We start from the raw sequence: 12,236 nt of genomic DNA on the forward strand, positions 1-12,236 counted from the left end.
AGAAAAAATATTACAAAATAAGATCTGAAAACTTTGAATAGTATGTATAAAACTAATTGAAGCTGCAATCACATGTTAGCGTACATATGCATGTTATATTGTTTATTTTTGCGTCAGATTCTATATATATTTTAAATTATATGTTTAACTCTTAATTATTATACGATTCTTTCAAAACCTCTCACATGTTCTATAGTAATTTCTATGATGAACCAATTCTAAAATTCATAGATATCTAATTAAGATCATATATATGAACAAGTGTACATATATAACTGGTCACTAATGAGAAAGATCTCTTCTTGCATAAGTATATTTGTAATTATCGAGCTCATCGCTTCATTTTTTACTTTCTTCCATGGATTATCTTATTGAGAACTTCTACAATTCGATTTTTGTTGTTTCTTCTTCATTTCCCTGAGAAGCCGCCCTCTCTCGGAGAATCTTCTGCCCCATATACCTATACACATGTATTAGAACTCTCCCATAATTATGTCTAATATAAAAACTTTTTAATTTGGATAATTTGTTTCATTTGGTTTATGCGTGTAAGTACCTTCCGAGCATCATGATCGTGGCTTGAGGATTAGTCCCCGGGGTCTTAAGAAATGTGGATGCATCAATGACCCTCAAACCATCAATCCCTAATACTTTGTAATCATTGTCCACCACTTTTCCAACTTGACAACCTCCATGGTAATGATAAAGAGTCATCACTGTGTCTTTACAAAACTGTTTCAAGTCGAACGTCGAGGTTATGTGTCTTGGCCTCAAATTGTTGGGAAGGAGAAGAATGAGATCCAACAGTCCACGTCCGGTCACTCCAGGGAATTTATACTTGGAGTATCCCTTCGAATCTATCACTTTAATCAACGCACTAAGTCCTTTAACACAATTGTTCAAATCCTCTGGCTCTTGGTAGTAGTTGAATGTCACTGAAGGATTATCATCTGGATTCGTGTTCCGCAGCTCCAAGTGACCTCGCGAGAGCGGTCCATATACTTTCATAACCATCCCACCCGCTTGTGCCGTCACGTTGAATCGAAAGTCCAAAGATTTGAAAAAGTTCGAGAGGGTTTTGGTAGGGAGTTTTATCTGCATAAACATCATACAAAACTAACCTTTAATTAGTCTTCTGAATTAATAATAGTTTTATATAATGTTGAATGAGTGATCTTAATTGATGATTATATTTATACCTCATTGAGAAGATTTAGAACACCATTAAAGAAGCTATGGGTCAAACTAATAGAGAGACTTAACCCACTTAAACCTTCAATATAACTACCAAAATGTGGGATTCCCGCGATTTGGACAAGGGACACTTCTACAGGTTTAGGTGAAAGGACTAAAACAGGGTTCATGGGGTTATCACCCATTCCTTTTCCCACCATGGGGTGATCTAGGATAATTGGATTCACTCCATGGGCTGCAAGATGGGATCTTGGACCTACACCACTCAACATCAATAGTTGCGGGCTTGCGATTGCACCCGCTGATAAGATCACCTCGTTCATTGCGTCCTGATCCACTAGTTTGGCTGTGTGGAACACTCCGTTTGCATCTCGGAATATGACCCCTTTGGCTTTAGGCTTTGGACTTTCTGTACAAAAACAAAGTTGGTCATATATATCCGAATCATAGGAAAAGAACAATGTGTGTTCGAATGACTGATCAGACGGATGACAACGACCAAACCGACCGCCAAACTTATATGATACACTATATTACTTGGAAACAACAAAACCAAATTAACGAACTATTCATATCAAGACCTAAAAGTCTGTATATAATATTATAATCTAAATATCTAGTTTATTTTAATTAATAAGTTGTTAAAAAAAAAATTTATATACAATTATTAGAATTATCTATTTTTATTATAATTTAATCAAATATAGAAATAGCACATTCTATGTTATAAATAGCAAAATAGTTTCGAGATATTTTTTGAATGTATAATATTTTCTGGTAGTAAATTTGGTTACGTGTAACATAAGTCTCTCACACACACTCTCAATTAATCTCTCTCGCTATTCCTAAATCCTAACCCTCACGAGTCATGCCGTCTCCTTCACCAATCCTAAACCTCCTATTTATGGAAACCCCAAAAAGAAAAAAAGTTTAAATCTTGCTAATATAGTATCAATTATCAATCATTTACCTTTGGTAGTGAAGAGGATCTTATGAACAGAAGCATGCAAGTAGACAGCAATCTTATTCGGATTAGCATACTCCAACAAATTCGCCGCCGTGTGTCTCCGACCATTCTCGTCAATGATCGTACCGCCAATTTTCGTACCGTAAATATGTTCGTAAGTAAAACCATTGTACGGAGTGACTCCAGCTTCCAAAAGCCCGTCTCTAAACGCCGATTGCCATCCCTTAACCTTGGGCTGGAACACCACTTTCTTCTCGACCCACTCGTAAGCCGCTTCGACCTCGTCACTGTCCCATCCTGCTTCCGCCACGAAGTCATCTTCAGCACGCGAGTAGAACCCCGCGTTTATCACCGTGCCTCCGCCGAGAACGCGAGCGCGTGAGTTGAATACACCGTCTTGGGAGATGAATAGCTGCGTCCAAGAGTTTGGAGTTATGTTCAAGAGTGTGTTTACGAAGTTGTTGATGTCTGTGGCCGTTGGGTTGTCGTAAGGGGAACCACCGCGTTCTAGTACTAAAATGGTAGCGTTTTGAGAAAGCGTTGCGGCTAGTGCACATCCGGCGGTTCCTCCTCCGATGACTATATAGTCGAAGTGAGACAACTTTGGTGCTATTGTTGCATCTTTCATAAAACTATAATAACCAGCTTCACGACAATAACAAATTTCAAATGAAAAAAAGTTAAAATAAGTATATATACTAAGAAATAACCTTTAAGTTCATTAAATTGAATGTGTAGTGAAGAAAATTAGTAATCGTACCTTTATCGGAATAACACGAGTCGTGGAAGATGAAAACTGCGACGACAACAAAACAAAATAATCGGAATATATAAAATTCCATGATTATTATATACTATAAATCTGACCTCTTCAAAAAAAATTGGATTATATATTTAGGGCATAGAAGAGTAGAACTCATCTGGTTTATATAATGTCTAGAAGGATACGATACGATTCTTTTGTAGAGAGCCGTATATGAAACAAAAACATTATATGAACCGGTTACGGCAAAGTCTTATTCTCATGTAATTTTCGGCATATCCTTTTAAACCATTTATTTATCAACACGTGTGAAAAACGATCTAGGATTCGAAAGGCATCATCGTATTTATCTTGTCTTTTCGTAGAAAAATATGATGTCTTTCATGAGATCCCTTTTATATATGTGACAAATTCTTATTACATAAATTTTTATATGCGGTTCCTTTCAAAAGAAAAAGAAAAACATTACGACTGTGGCGCTGGGTGAGAATTAGAAATTCCCACTTCTAAATACAAATTTTAGAGAAATAAAGAAAATTTTTGCCCAAAAAAAAAAAGAGAAATAAAGAAAATTAATATTATCTTTTACAGAGAGAGACAAATTTCACATTAGAAAAAAAAAAAGTAATTTGACAACAAAGAAATTATATATTGGTGGTGAGCCGAAGAGGAAAGGGCGTTTGGTTCATTATATTAATAAACTCATACGTTACCAAACTGAGAGATTTGAGTATCCACTTTGTTTACCAAAAAAATAAAATTAATCAGCGACCTCATTTTGTTTTCTGGTCATACTATTACAAAATGTAATATTAGACATTAATGTTCATTCTTTTTCCGAACAAAATAATTTAGAATAATAAGCCAAAAGTATCTGTAATCCTGTTTTTGTTAGGACTAAAGATATGGCACACTCAAAATCCCATGAAGAGGATTGTCATACATCTTTCATTGGAGAAAGCAACAATCCCCAAATAAGGAGATTTTTTTTGAGAATATATATTTCAAATCTCAAGTAATTTTTATTAACTTTTTATATATTTAATTTATATGGATTCTTTGATTATTTTTACAACTCGGTTTTAACTGTTTCTTCTTGTTGTTTTTCTCGGATAACAGTCCTCTCTCGAAGAATCTTCTGCCCCATATACCTACACATATTATAACTCTTCAACAATCATATTTAGAAAACATTTATGTTGGATCATAAAACATCAATGCGTTTATTACCTTCCCATCATCATGATCGTGGCCTGGGGATTAGTCCCTGGAGACTTGAGAAACGTGGATCCATCGATGACCCTCAAAGCATCAATCCCTAATACTTTGTAATCCTCGTCGACCACTTTCCCAACTTGACAACCTCCATGGTAATGATAAATAGTCATCACAGTATCTTTACAATACTGTTTCAAATCGAACGCCGAGGTTATGTGTCTTTGCCTCAGATTGGTTGGAATGGTAAGGATGAAATCCAGTAGTCCCCGTGAACTCACTCCATCGTACGTGTACTTGGAGTACCCCTTGGAATCGATCACTTTCATAATGGTACTAAGTCCTTCAACACACTTGTTCAAATCCTCGGGATCTTGATAGTAGTTGAATGTCACTGAAGGGTTATCATCTGGGTCCGTGTTCCGCAACTCCAAGTGACCTCTCGAGTGCGGTCCATTCGTTTTCTGGATAATCACACCCGCTTGTGTCGTCACGTTCAAGCTAAGATCCAAAGAGTCTAAAAACTTTGAGATAGAGTGTGTAGGAAGTTTCATCTGCATTTAAAACAAAAAAAACAAGTCATGTGTGTTTTATGACAATTTCATAGCATTTTAGTGCATTAATAATTGGTAATACCATTTTAACAAGTTTCAGAACAGCATCGAAGAAGCTACCGGTGAGACGAAGAGAGAGACTTAACCCACTTCCACCTTCAATGTAACTTCCAGACTTGGTGATCCCAACGGCTTGTACAAGGGACACTTCAACGGGTTCAGGAGAAGGGATCAAAACGGGGTTCATCGGGTTATCAGCCATCCCTTGTCCCACCATGGGGTGATCTACGATGACCGGATTCACCCCATAAGCTGTGAGATGGGCCTTAGGACCTACACCACTTAGCATCAATAGTTGTGGGCTCCCAATGGCACCAGCTGATAAGATCACTTCATTCGTTGAGTCTTGCGTTGCCAATTCTGACTTGTGGACCACTCCATTTGAATCTTGAAATATCACCCCAAATGCTCTTGGCCTCTGGTTCCCTATCGATTACAGTATTTTCATATCCGGAGCAATAACAATAATTGGGGTACGGTACTGTTCAATGACATACGACTGATAACAACCAAACGATCGCAATAATTGACTCATAAACCAACAGCTGATGAATAGTCAGAGTATTTAATATGTTAACATAAGAAAAATGACTGTTATGCTTTGATATTTTGTGTTAAAAACAAAATTTTTAACTAACGAATAAACAAGAAATCCATAAATACCAAAAAACTGTCGAAAAATATAAGTACTGTATATCTTATTAGTCTTAACTAAAACACAAACACTCAATTTTGATTACGTGTAATCTACGTATCCTTTACTTTTTTTTTCTCCCTGCCCTAAACCCTAACGAGTCACTCCATCGCTTCTTCAGTCAAAACTCATAAACCTCTTATCATGGAATAAATTAAAGACATATAAGTAGTTATACCTTTGGTAGTGAAGAGGATTTTATGGACAGAAGCATGCAAGAAGACAACAATGTTATCCGGATTAGCATACTCCAACAAATTCGCCGCCGTGTGTCTATGACCATCCGGGTCAAATATGGTACCACCAAACTTGGTCCCAATGATATGTCTAAACGTGAAACCATTGTTAGGACTCACACCAGCCTCCAAAAGCCCATCTCTAAACGCAGATTGCCATCCCTTAGCCGGCGGTTGGAACACCATCTTCTTCTCGACCCATTCATACGCAGCTTCGACTTCGTCTCTGTCCCATCCTGCTTCCGCCATGAAATCTTCTTCCCCACGGGAGTAGAATCCCGCGTTTATCACGGTGCCTCCTCCGAGCACGCGCGCACGTGCGTTGTAAACGCCGTCTTCCGAGACGAAGAGCTGCGACCATGAGTTTGGTGGAATTATGTCCAAGAGTGTGTTTACGAAGTTCCCTATGTCTGTAGCAGCTGGATTGTCGTAAGGAGACCCACCGCGTTCGAGAACTAAAACGGTAGCGTCTCGAGAGAGCGTTGCGGCTAATGCACATCCGGCGGTTCCTCCTCCGATGATAATGTAGTCGAAGTGTGACAACTTTGGTGCTGATGTTGCATCTTTCATAAATCTATAGTTTCCAGCTTCACGATAACCAAAATTTTCAGAAAGTTTGGAATTGATTTTAGTAACAGTATGCTAAGATAAACCGGAAAAAAAAAATCATAAATTGAATGAGTTAGTAATGGGAATTAACTAATTATTATACCTTCATCGGAATAACACGATGAGTCGTGGAAGATGAAAACTGTGACGATTATCAAATGAAATAGTGGGAAAATCTTTATAACCATTATAGTGTAAAGGTTTATAGTGTAAAGGTTATTTATTTGTTATTTTGTTCTTTTATTTTATTTTTGAGGCAAAACTCAGTGGAGTTTTTATAGACAATTAAATCACAAGAGAATGAGCTATCTCATACTTTTCAAGACAAAGTCTTATTCGATGGTGGCCTAGCTTCAGCAGCCACTAAATTTGCTGGCACATTTAGGTCCATAGACTATAGTATTATTCTACTACTATATCTTCCATGTTAGATTTTGATTTTATATAACAATTAATATATATTGATAGTGTTATCCCCACGGTCCTTGTCATACACATTTTTCTTGCATGTACATATTTTTTTTTTCCTCAACCATACATCATAATAAAAAGATCATTTATTTTTCAATATAACAACAAACCAAAGAGATTTGATAATCAGATCCATGTACAAATAATGATCAGACTGCTTGTTATCATTGTCCATATTTAAAGAGGACCTAAATTGTCAAAGTGAAAATAAATAAACTATTTTTTCTTAATAATGAAACTTTTATTCATGCAATTATTCTAGGTCTTGTTCACAATTACTATACATAAGTAACGTTTCAAAATCAGAATTGTTGAAATCATACTTGTGCAGAAGTAATCCGTAATTAACTATGTCATGGAAGAAAATTGAATATGAAGGTCAATAGCAAAATTGCCTTACACCTCATTTGGAGACTCATTGCAATGTCGAGACAATGAACTTATAAGGATAAAGTAGGCACATATTTTCAATAATTATTATGTATATGTATTCAACATATACTTTACAACGTAGAAGACAATTAATCTAGTTACATCATAAAACGCTCTTACAAGATTCATACATGTATGTCTTCAGAGCATTTTCTATTTGGACGATGAAGGGGACTGTCTCATCTGTCATGACAAGATTTAATTTAAAATCTCATGTTTCTTCTTCTTTTCCATGGAAAGCCGTTACGTTCTCTCTCGAAGAATTTTCTGACCCATGTACCTACACATTACAATTGTCCAACGTAAACTTTAAAACATGTTAAATCATTTGTATGTGTTTGCATGCGTTTACCTTCCCAGCATCATGATCGTGGCCTGGGGATTAGTCCCTGGAGACTTGAGAAACGTGGATCCATCGATGACCCTCAAAGCATCAATCCCTAATACTTTGTAATCGTTGTCGACCACTTTCCCAACTTGACAACCTCCATGGTAATGATATATAGTCATCACGGTATCTTTACAATACTGTTTCAAATCGAACGCCGAGGTTATGTGTCTTGGCCTCAGATTGGTGGGAAGGGCAAGTATGAGATTCAATAATCCACGCCCACTCGATCCAGGGTACTTGTACTTGGAGTACCCTTTCGATTCTATCACTTTGATAATGGTATTAAATCCTTCAACACACTTGTTCAGATCCTCCGGGTCTTGGTAGTAGTTGAATGTTACTGAAGGGTTGTCATCTGGATCTGTATTTCGCAACTCCAAGTGACCTCTCGATAGAGGTCCATTCACTTTTTGGATTATCACACCAGCTTTTGTAGTCACCTTCAAACGAAGATCCAAAGATTCAAAAAGCTTTGAGATGGGTTGCATAGGAAGTTTCGTCTGCATAAAGAAAAATAGCATATTATTTAGCCACGTCGATCTTATAACAATTTCTTAGTGTATTAATTATATTGATTATACCTTTTTAACAAGATTCAAAACAGCATCTAAGAAGCTACGGGTCAAACTAATAGAGAGACTTAACCCACTTCCACCTTCAATATAACTGCCAAATTTGGTGATCCCAACGGCTTGTACAAGAGACACTTCTACGGGTTCAGGGGAAGGGATGAACACAGGGTGCATTGGGTTATCAGCCATCCCTTGTCCTACCATGGGGTGATCTACGATGACTGGATTCACCCCATGTGCTGTGAGATGGGCTGCAGGGCCGACACCACTCAGCATCAGTAGCTGCGGGCTGGCGATCGCCCCAGCTGACAAGATCACCTCATTCATTATTGAGTCTTGCGTTGCCAATTCTGCCGTGTGGTACACTCCACCTGCATCCTGAAATATCACCCCATATGCTTTGGGCCTCTCATTACCTGTCCAATTTATGTTAAACTTAAATATTATAACTATTCACATAACAATATATCATTACTACGAATAGTATATAAACAAAAATCATAATACTTAAGCAAGTGTTTCAACTTTCAACTAACAAACACAAGTTGTGATTAAAATAATCACATGTAAGCTACGTACGTCTCTTTTTTATTGGTTTTTTGTTGTTTGTCAGCTCTCTCGCTTCCTTGTATTTAATAAACATCTGCTTATGGAAAAAACAAAGACATGTCTATGACTTCGTTATCAATCAATAGTCAATATACCTTTAATAGTGAAGAGGATCTTATGGACAGAAGCATGCAAGTAGACAACAATGTTATCCGGATTAGCATACTCCAACAAATTCGCCGCCGTGTGTCTATGACCATCCGGGTCAAATATGATACCACTAAATTTGGTGCCAACGATATGTTCGTACGTGAAACCATTATTAGGAGTCACTCCAGCCTCTAAAAGCCCATCTCGAAACGCAGATTGCCATCCCTTAACCTGCGGCTCGAAAACCACTTTCTTCTCGACCCACTCGTAAGCCGCTTCGACCTCGGCTCTCTCCAAACCTGCTTCCGCCACGAACTCTTCTTCCGCACGCGAGTAGAACCCCGCGTTTATGACGGTACCTCCACCGAGCACGCGTGCGCGTGAGTTGTATACGCCGTCTTGGGAGATGAACAGCTGCGACCATGAGTTTGGAGTTGTGTCCAAGAGTGTGTTTACGAAGTTCCCGATGTCTGTCGCGGTTGGGTTGTCGTAAGGGGAACCGCCGCGTTCGAAAACTAATACTGTAGCGTTTTGAGAGAGCGTTGCGGCTAATGCACATCCGGCGGTTCCTCCTCCGATGACTATATAGTCGAAGTGAGACAACTTTGGTGCTAATGTTGCGTCTTTCATAAAACTATACTTTCCAGCTATTTGCATAAAATTTGGAGGTCAAATTAGTATACTAGGCTATAACCGGAAAATAATAAGAATAAGTTGAATGGTTTGGTAAAAGGAACCTAACAATTGTACCTTCATCGGAGTAACACGAGTCGTGGAAGAAGAAAACTGCGACGAGAATACAACGAAGTAACCGGAAATTATGAAAATCCATTACAGAGCAAATATTATGTTTGTTGAAGTTGTATAAGAAAGACTATATATTTGTTTGTTTGGTTATTTCTCTTTTGGGGTCAAGAAAGAAAAATGATTAAGGTTCATACGGTATATATAAAAGGCAAAGTCTTTTGGAGTATTTAGAGAACCATATCTTTCACGGTTACGGCAAAGTCTTATTCGATGGTGGCTGGCTTTGGCTTCTTTATTTTCTGGCACATTTATCAAGTCCAAAGACTTTGATATTTTGACATTAATCATTATAACATAGTGTAGTAATTCGTAAATACGATATATATATTTTTTTTAAAGTACGAGATTTTAATTCTTAGCACACTGTTCTTATTATACTCGTACTTTTTGCAGCCTATATAAAAAGTTTGGTTTGTTGTACCTAAAAAAAAAAGTAAACTTGTCAACCATCATACATTGCAAAAAAAAAAAAATTGGATACCAAAAATTTGGAAGAACAAAAGTGTTTATAAAGATAACATCATCGAGTATAATCCAAAAATACGAACAGAATCAACAAATTTTTCGAAGCAAACCGAATTGACCTAACATGTTTTGTTGTAATTATTCGTTCGTTTTCTTGTTTTTTTTTGTGTGTGTGTATACTTTCTGCACTTTACCATATATTTTTTAGAAGTGAAGAGGCTGCACATGACCCGATCCTTAATGTAAGCAGACGGACCTAATTTGTTGACTTGACAATAAATATGTATCTATCTAATTTCTTTTACTAATATTGAAGCATATTGACTTGTTCTCTCATGCAATTAGTGATTGGCATCGTTATCGTGATGAGCTACACCAAAAAGTTGAATATCATTACACTTACACATCGATGGCAAACTGGTAGTTGGAGTTTTAAAGAAGACTGTCCAAATGTTGGATTGTTGGGTATTAAAGCTGAAACTTAACCATAAATAGAAAAGAGAACTAATCAAAGAGATGTGAGAATACTTGTTTTCATTGGTTAAAAACATAATGAGCAGTTCTGTAACTTTCAATGGAAGTCCAAGTGAATCCTCAATCCTAATGAGAGTTTGGCTTATGCATAAGTAATACCAAAACATGAAACAATTCATCATAAATTGAAAAACTTGAAAACAAAACCACCAAATGTCTCCATAGAGAAATTTACCACTATTATCATCCATACTACTTCCACACATTAATTTTATTTTTTTTAAAGCACAGAAGGAAGAATCACTTCCTAAGGTTCATATGACATTGTCAAAACCTAACATCACAGATTCTATTGACCTTGACGATATCTGATGGTTTCTCAGCTATACAGCATGTGATAGAACCTGTCAAGATCAACCCAGCGTGTTTACAAACTTATTAACTTTGATTCTTGAGCTCACCACAATCTTCAATAACAACTGGTTCAGAGGTATTTCCCCTGTCAGATCCAACATCTTCCATAGCCTTCACCACATTGTACCCATCAACAACTTTCCCAAAAACGACGTGTTTCCCATCGAGCCACGATGTCTTCTCAGTGCAAATGAAGAACTGAGACCCATTAGTGTTGGGGCCAGAATTAGCCATAGACAAAATCCCTGGACCAGTATGCTTCAGCTTGAAGTTCTCATCATCAAATTTAGAACCATAAATCGATTCTCCTCCAGTTCCATTCCCACGGGTGAAATCTCCACCTTGGCACATGAATCCTGGGATAATACGGTGAAAGGCTGAGCCTTTGTAGTGTAATGCCTTTCCTGCTTTCCCAATTCCCTTCTCTCCGGTGCACAGAGCACGGAAATTATCCGCTGTTCTCGGTGTTACATCAGCAAATAGCTCCATTACAACACGCCCTGCCTTCATCTTTCCAATCAAGATGTCAAAGAAGACTTTTGGGTTCGCCATTTCTCTCAGGTTTCACTAATCCTGTCAATAACAAAAGTTATGATTCAGCAAACTAAAGTATGAACCAAACCATGAATTTGAATTTAGCAAATAATGAAGACCCGTTTCAATCGTAAGTCGTAGATATGACTTCTACAAAACTCTTCTTAATTCCAACACAGTCAGACACACAACTCAAAAAGCCTCAAACAGTTCAAACAACAACAACTGTCAGATTCAAATGCTACTAATGTCTGATTTACTCAATTCAAAAGAATAGGGACTAAATTGTTGATTCATATATTGAACTCTAGCCAAAATGTAAATCATAACATCAAGGAAGAAATGTCCCACCCATCAAAATTGTCGATAAGAAAGGTAAGTTCTTATAACACAGAGATCTTTTTCAATCTCAAAATGGATGGTTTTAGAATATTGCACAAATATTGAGCTCGCAGGCGTTTTTAATTATACGTTATCTGCAAGCCTTCGATATGTGCTTCTACGCAATACAATGCAAAAAAAATTGAGAAACAATTGGATTAAAGTGAAGCAAAACCATCGAAATGAAGTACCTTCGCAGAATGATACTCCAGACCGTAGATTTAACTTGGGTGATGCGAGTGAAGATTTTATATAACGGCTCAGCAGCACAAGGGATGTGGGGGCTAGGGTTTTACCAGGGCTT

General features: G+C 37.3%; 4 protein-coding genes across 4 annotated transcripts; all 4 read right to left on the reverse strand.

Annotated features, from left to right (window-relative positions):
* Positions 1 to 244: 244 nt before the first annotated feature.
* Positions 245 to 3,003, reverse strand: LOC17885231 (protein HOTHEAD). The gene is made up of 5 exons (XM_006292188.2): positions 2,922 to 3,003; positions 2,165 to 2,806; positions 1,200 to 1,603; positions 557 to 1,095; positions 245 to 460 (listed from the first exon to the last, which is right to left on the reverse strand). The coding sequence occupies exons 1-5, from the start codon at positions 3,001 to 3,003 to the stop codon at positions 382 to 384; spliced, it is 1,746 nt and encodes a 581-aa protein (XP_006292250.1). The 3' UTR covers positions 245 to 381.
* A 733-nt stretch (positions 3,004 to 3,736) lies between these two features.
* Positions 3,737 to 6,542, reverse strand: LOC17884869 (protein HOTHEAD). Its single transcript, XM_006290747.2, has 5 exons — positions 6,396 to 6,542; positions 5,626 to 6,270; positions 4,776 to 5,179; positions 4,155 to 4,693; positions 3,737 to 4,075 (listed from the first exon to the last, which is right to left on the reverse strand). Exons 1-5 carry the CDS (start codon positions 6,478 to 6,480, stop codon positions 3,994 to 3,996), a joined length of 1,755 nt encoding a protein of 584 aa, XP_006290809.1. The 5' UTR covers positions 6,481 to 6,542; the 3' UTR covers positions 3,737 to 3,993.
* Positions 6,543 to 7,227: 685 nt separating this feature from the next.
* LOC17887261 (protein HOTHEAD) lies at positions 7,228 to 9,755 on the reverse strand. Its single transcript, XM_006293200.2, has 5 exons — positions 9,608 to 9,755; positions 8,863 to 9,504; positions 8,168 to 8,574; positions 7,548 to 8,086; positions 7,228 to 7,475 (listed from the first exon to the last, which is right to left on the reverse strand). The coding sequence occupies exons 1-5, from the start codon at positions 9,687 to 9,689 to the stop codon at positions 7,439 to 7,441; spliced, it is 1,707 nt and encodes a 568-aa protein (XP_006293262.1). The 5' UTR covers positions 9,690 to 9,755; the 3' UTR covers positions 7,228 to 7,438.
* A 1,001-nt stretch (positions 9,756 to 10,756) lies between these two features.
* LOC17885706 (peptidyl-prolyl cis-trans isomerase CYP19-3) lies at positions 10,757 to 12,231 on the reverse strand. Its single transcript, XM_006291868.2, has 2 exons — positions 12,124 to 12,231; positions 10,757 to 11,590 (listed from the first exon to the last, which is right to left on the reverse strand). The coding sequence occupies exon 2, from the start codon at positions 11,567 to 11,569 to the stop codon at positions 11,042 to 11,044; it is 528 nt and encodes a 175-aa protein (XP_006291930.1). The 5' UTR covers positions 11,570 to 11,590; positions 12,124 to 12,231; the 3' UTR covers positions 10,757 to 11,041.
* Positions 12,232 to 12,236: the final 5 nt, after the last annotated feature.

This window comes from Capsella rubella, unplaced genomic scaffold (genome assembly GCF_000375325.1).
Source record: "Capsella rubella cultivar Monte Gargano unplaced genomic scaffold, Caprub1_0 scaffold_5, whole genome shotgun sequence".
NCBI classification, from domain to species: domain Eukaryota; kingdom Viridiplantae; phylum Streptophyta; class Magnoliopsida; order Brassicales; family Brassicaceae; genus Capsella; species Capsella rubella.

Bases quoted from the DNA above. Each gene is read 5' to 3' on its own strand.
- LOC17885706 (XM_006291868.2), bottom strand. From the start codon at position 11,569: ATGGCGAACCCAAAAGTCTTCTTTGACATCTTGATTGGAAAGATGAAG.
- LOC17885231 (XM_006292188.2), bottom strand. From the start codon at position 3,003: ATGGAATTTTATATATTCCGATTATTTTGTTTTGTTGTCGTCGCAGTT. The intron at 2,807-2,921 runs GTACGATTACTA...ATTGTCGTGAAG, and splicing joins CTCGTGTTATTCCGATAAAG to CTGGTTATTATAGTTTTATG. The intron at 1,604-2,164 runs GTAAATGATTGA...GTTTTTGTACAG, and splicing joins GATCCTCTTCACTACCAAAG to AAAGTCCAAAGCCTAAAGCC.
- LOC17884869 (XM_006290747.2), bottom strand. From the start codon at position 6,480: ATGGTTATAAAGATTTTCCCACTATTTCATTTGATAATCGTCACAGTT. The intron at 6,271-6,395 runs GTATAATAATTA...GTTATCGTGAAG, and splicing joins ATCGTGTTATTCCGATGAAG to CTGGAAACTATAGATTTATG. The intron at 4,694-4,775 runs GTATTACCAATT...TTTTAAATGCAG, and splicing joins TTCTGAAACTTGTTAAAATG to ATGAAACTTCCTACACACTC.
- LOC17887261 (XM_006293200.2), bottom strand. From the start codon at position 9,689: ATGGATTTTCATAATTTCCGGTTACTTCGTTGTATTCTCGTCGCAGTT. The intron at 8,087-8,167 runs GTATAATCAATA...TTCTTTATGCAG, and splicing joins TTTTGAATCTTGTTAAAAAG to ACGAAACTTCCTATGCAACC. The intron at 7,476-7,547 runs GTAAACGCATGC...TGTAATGTGTAG, and splicing joins ACGATCATGATGCTGGGAAG to GTACATGGGTCAGAAAATTC.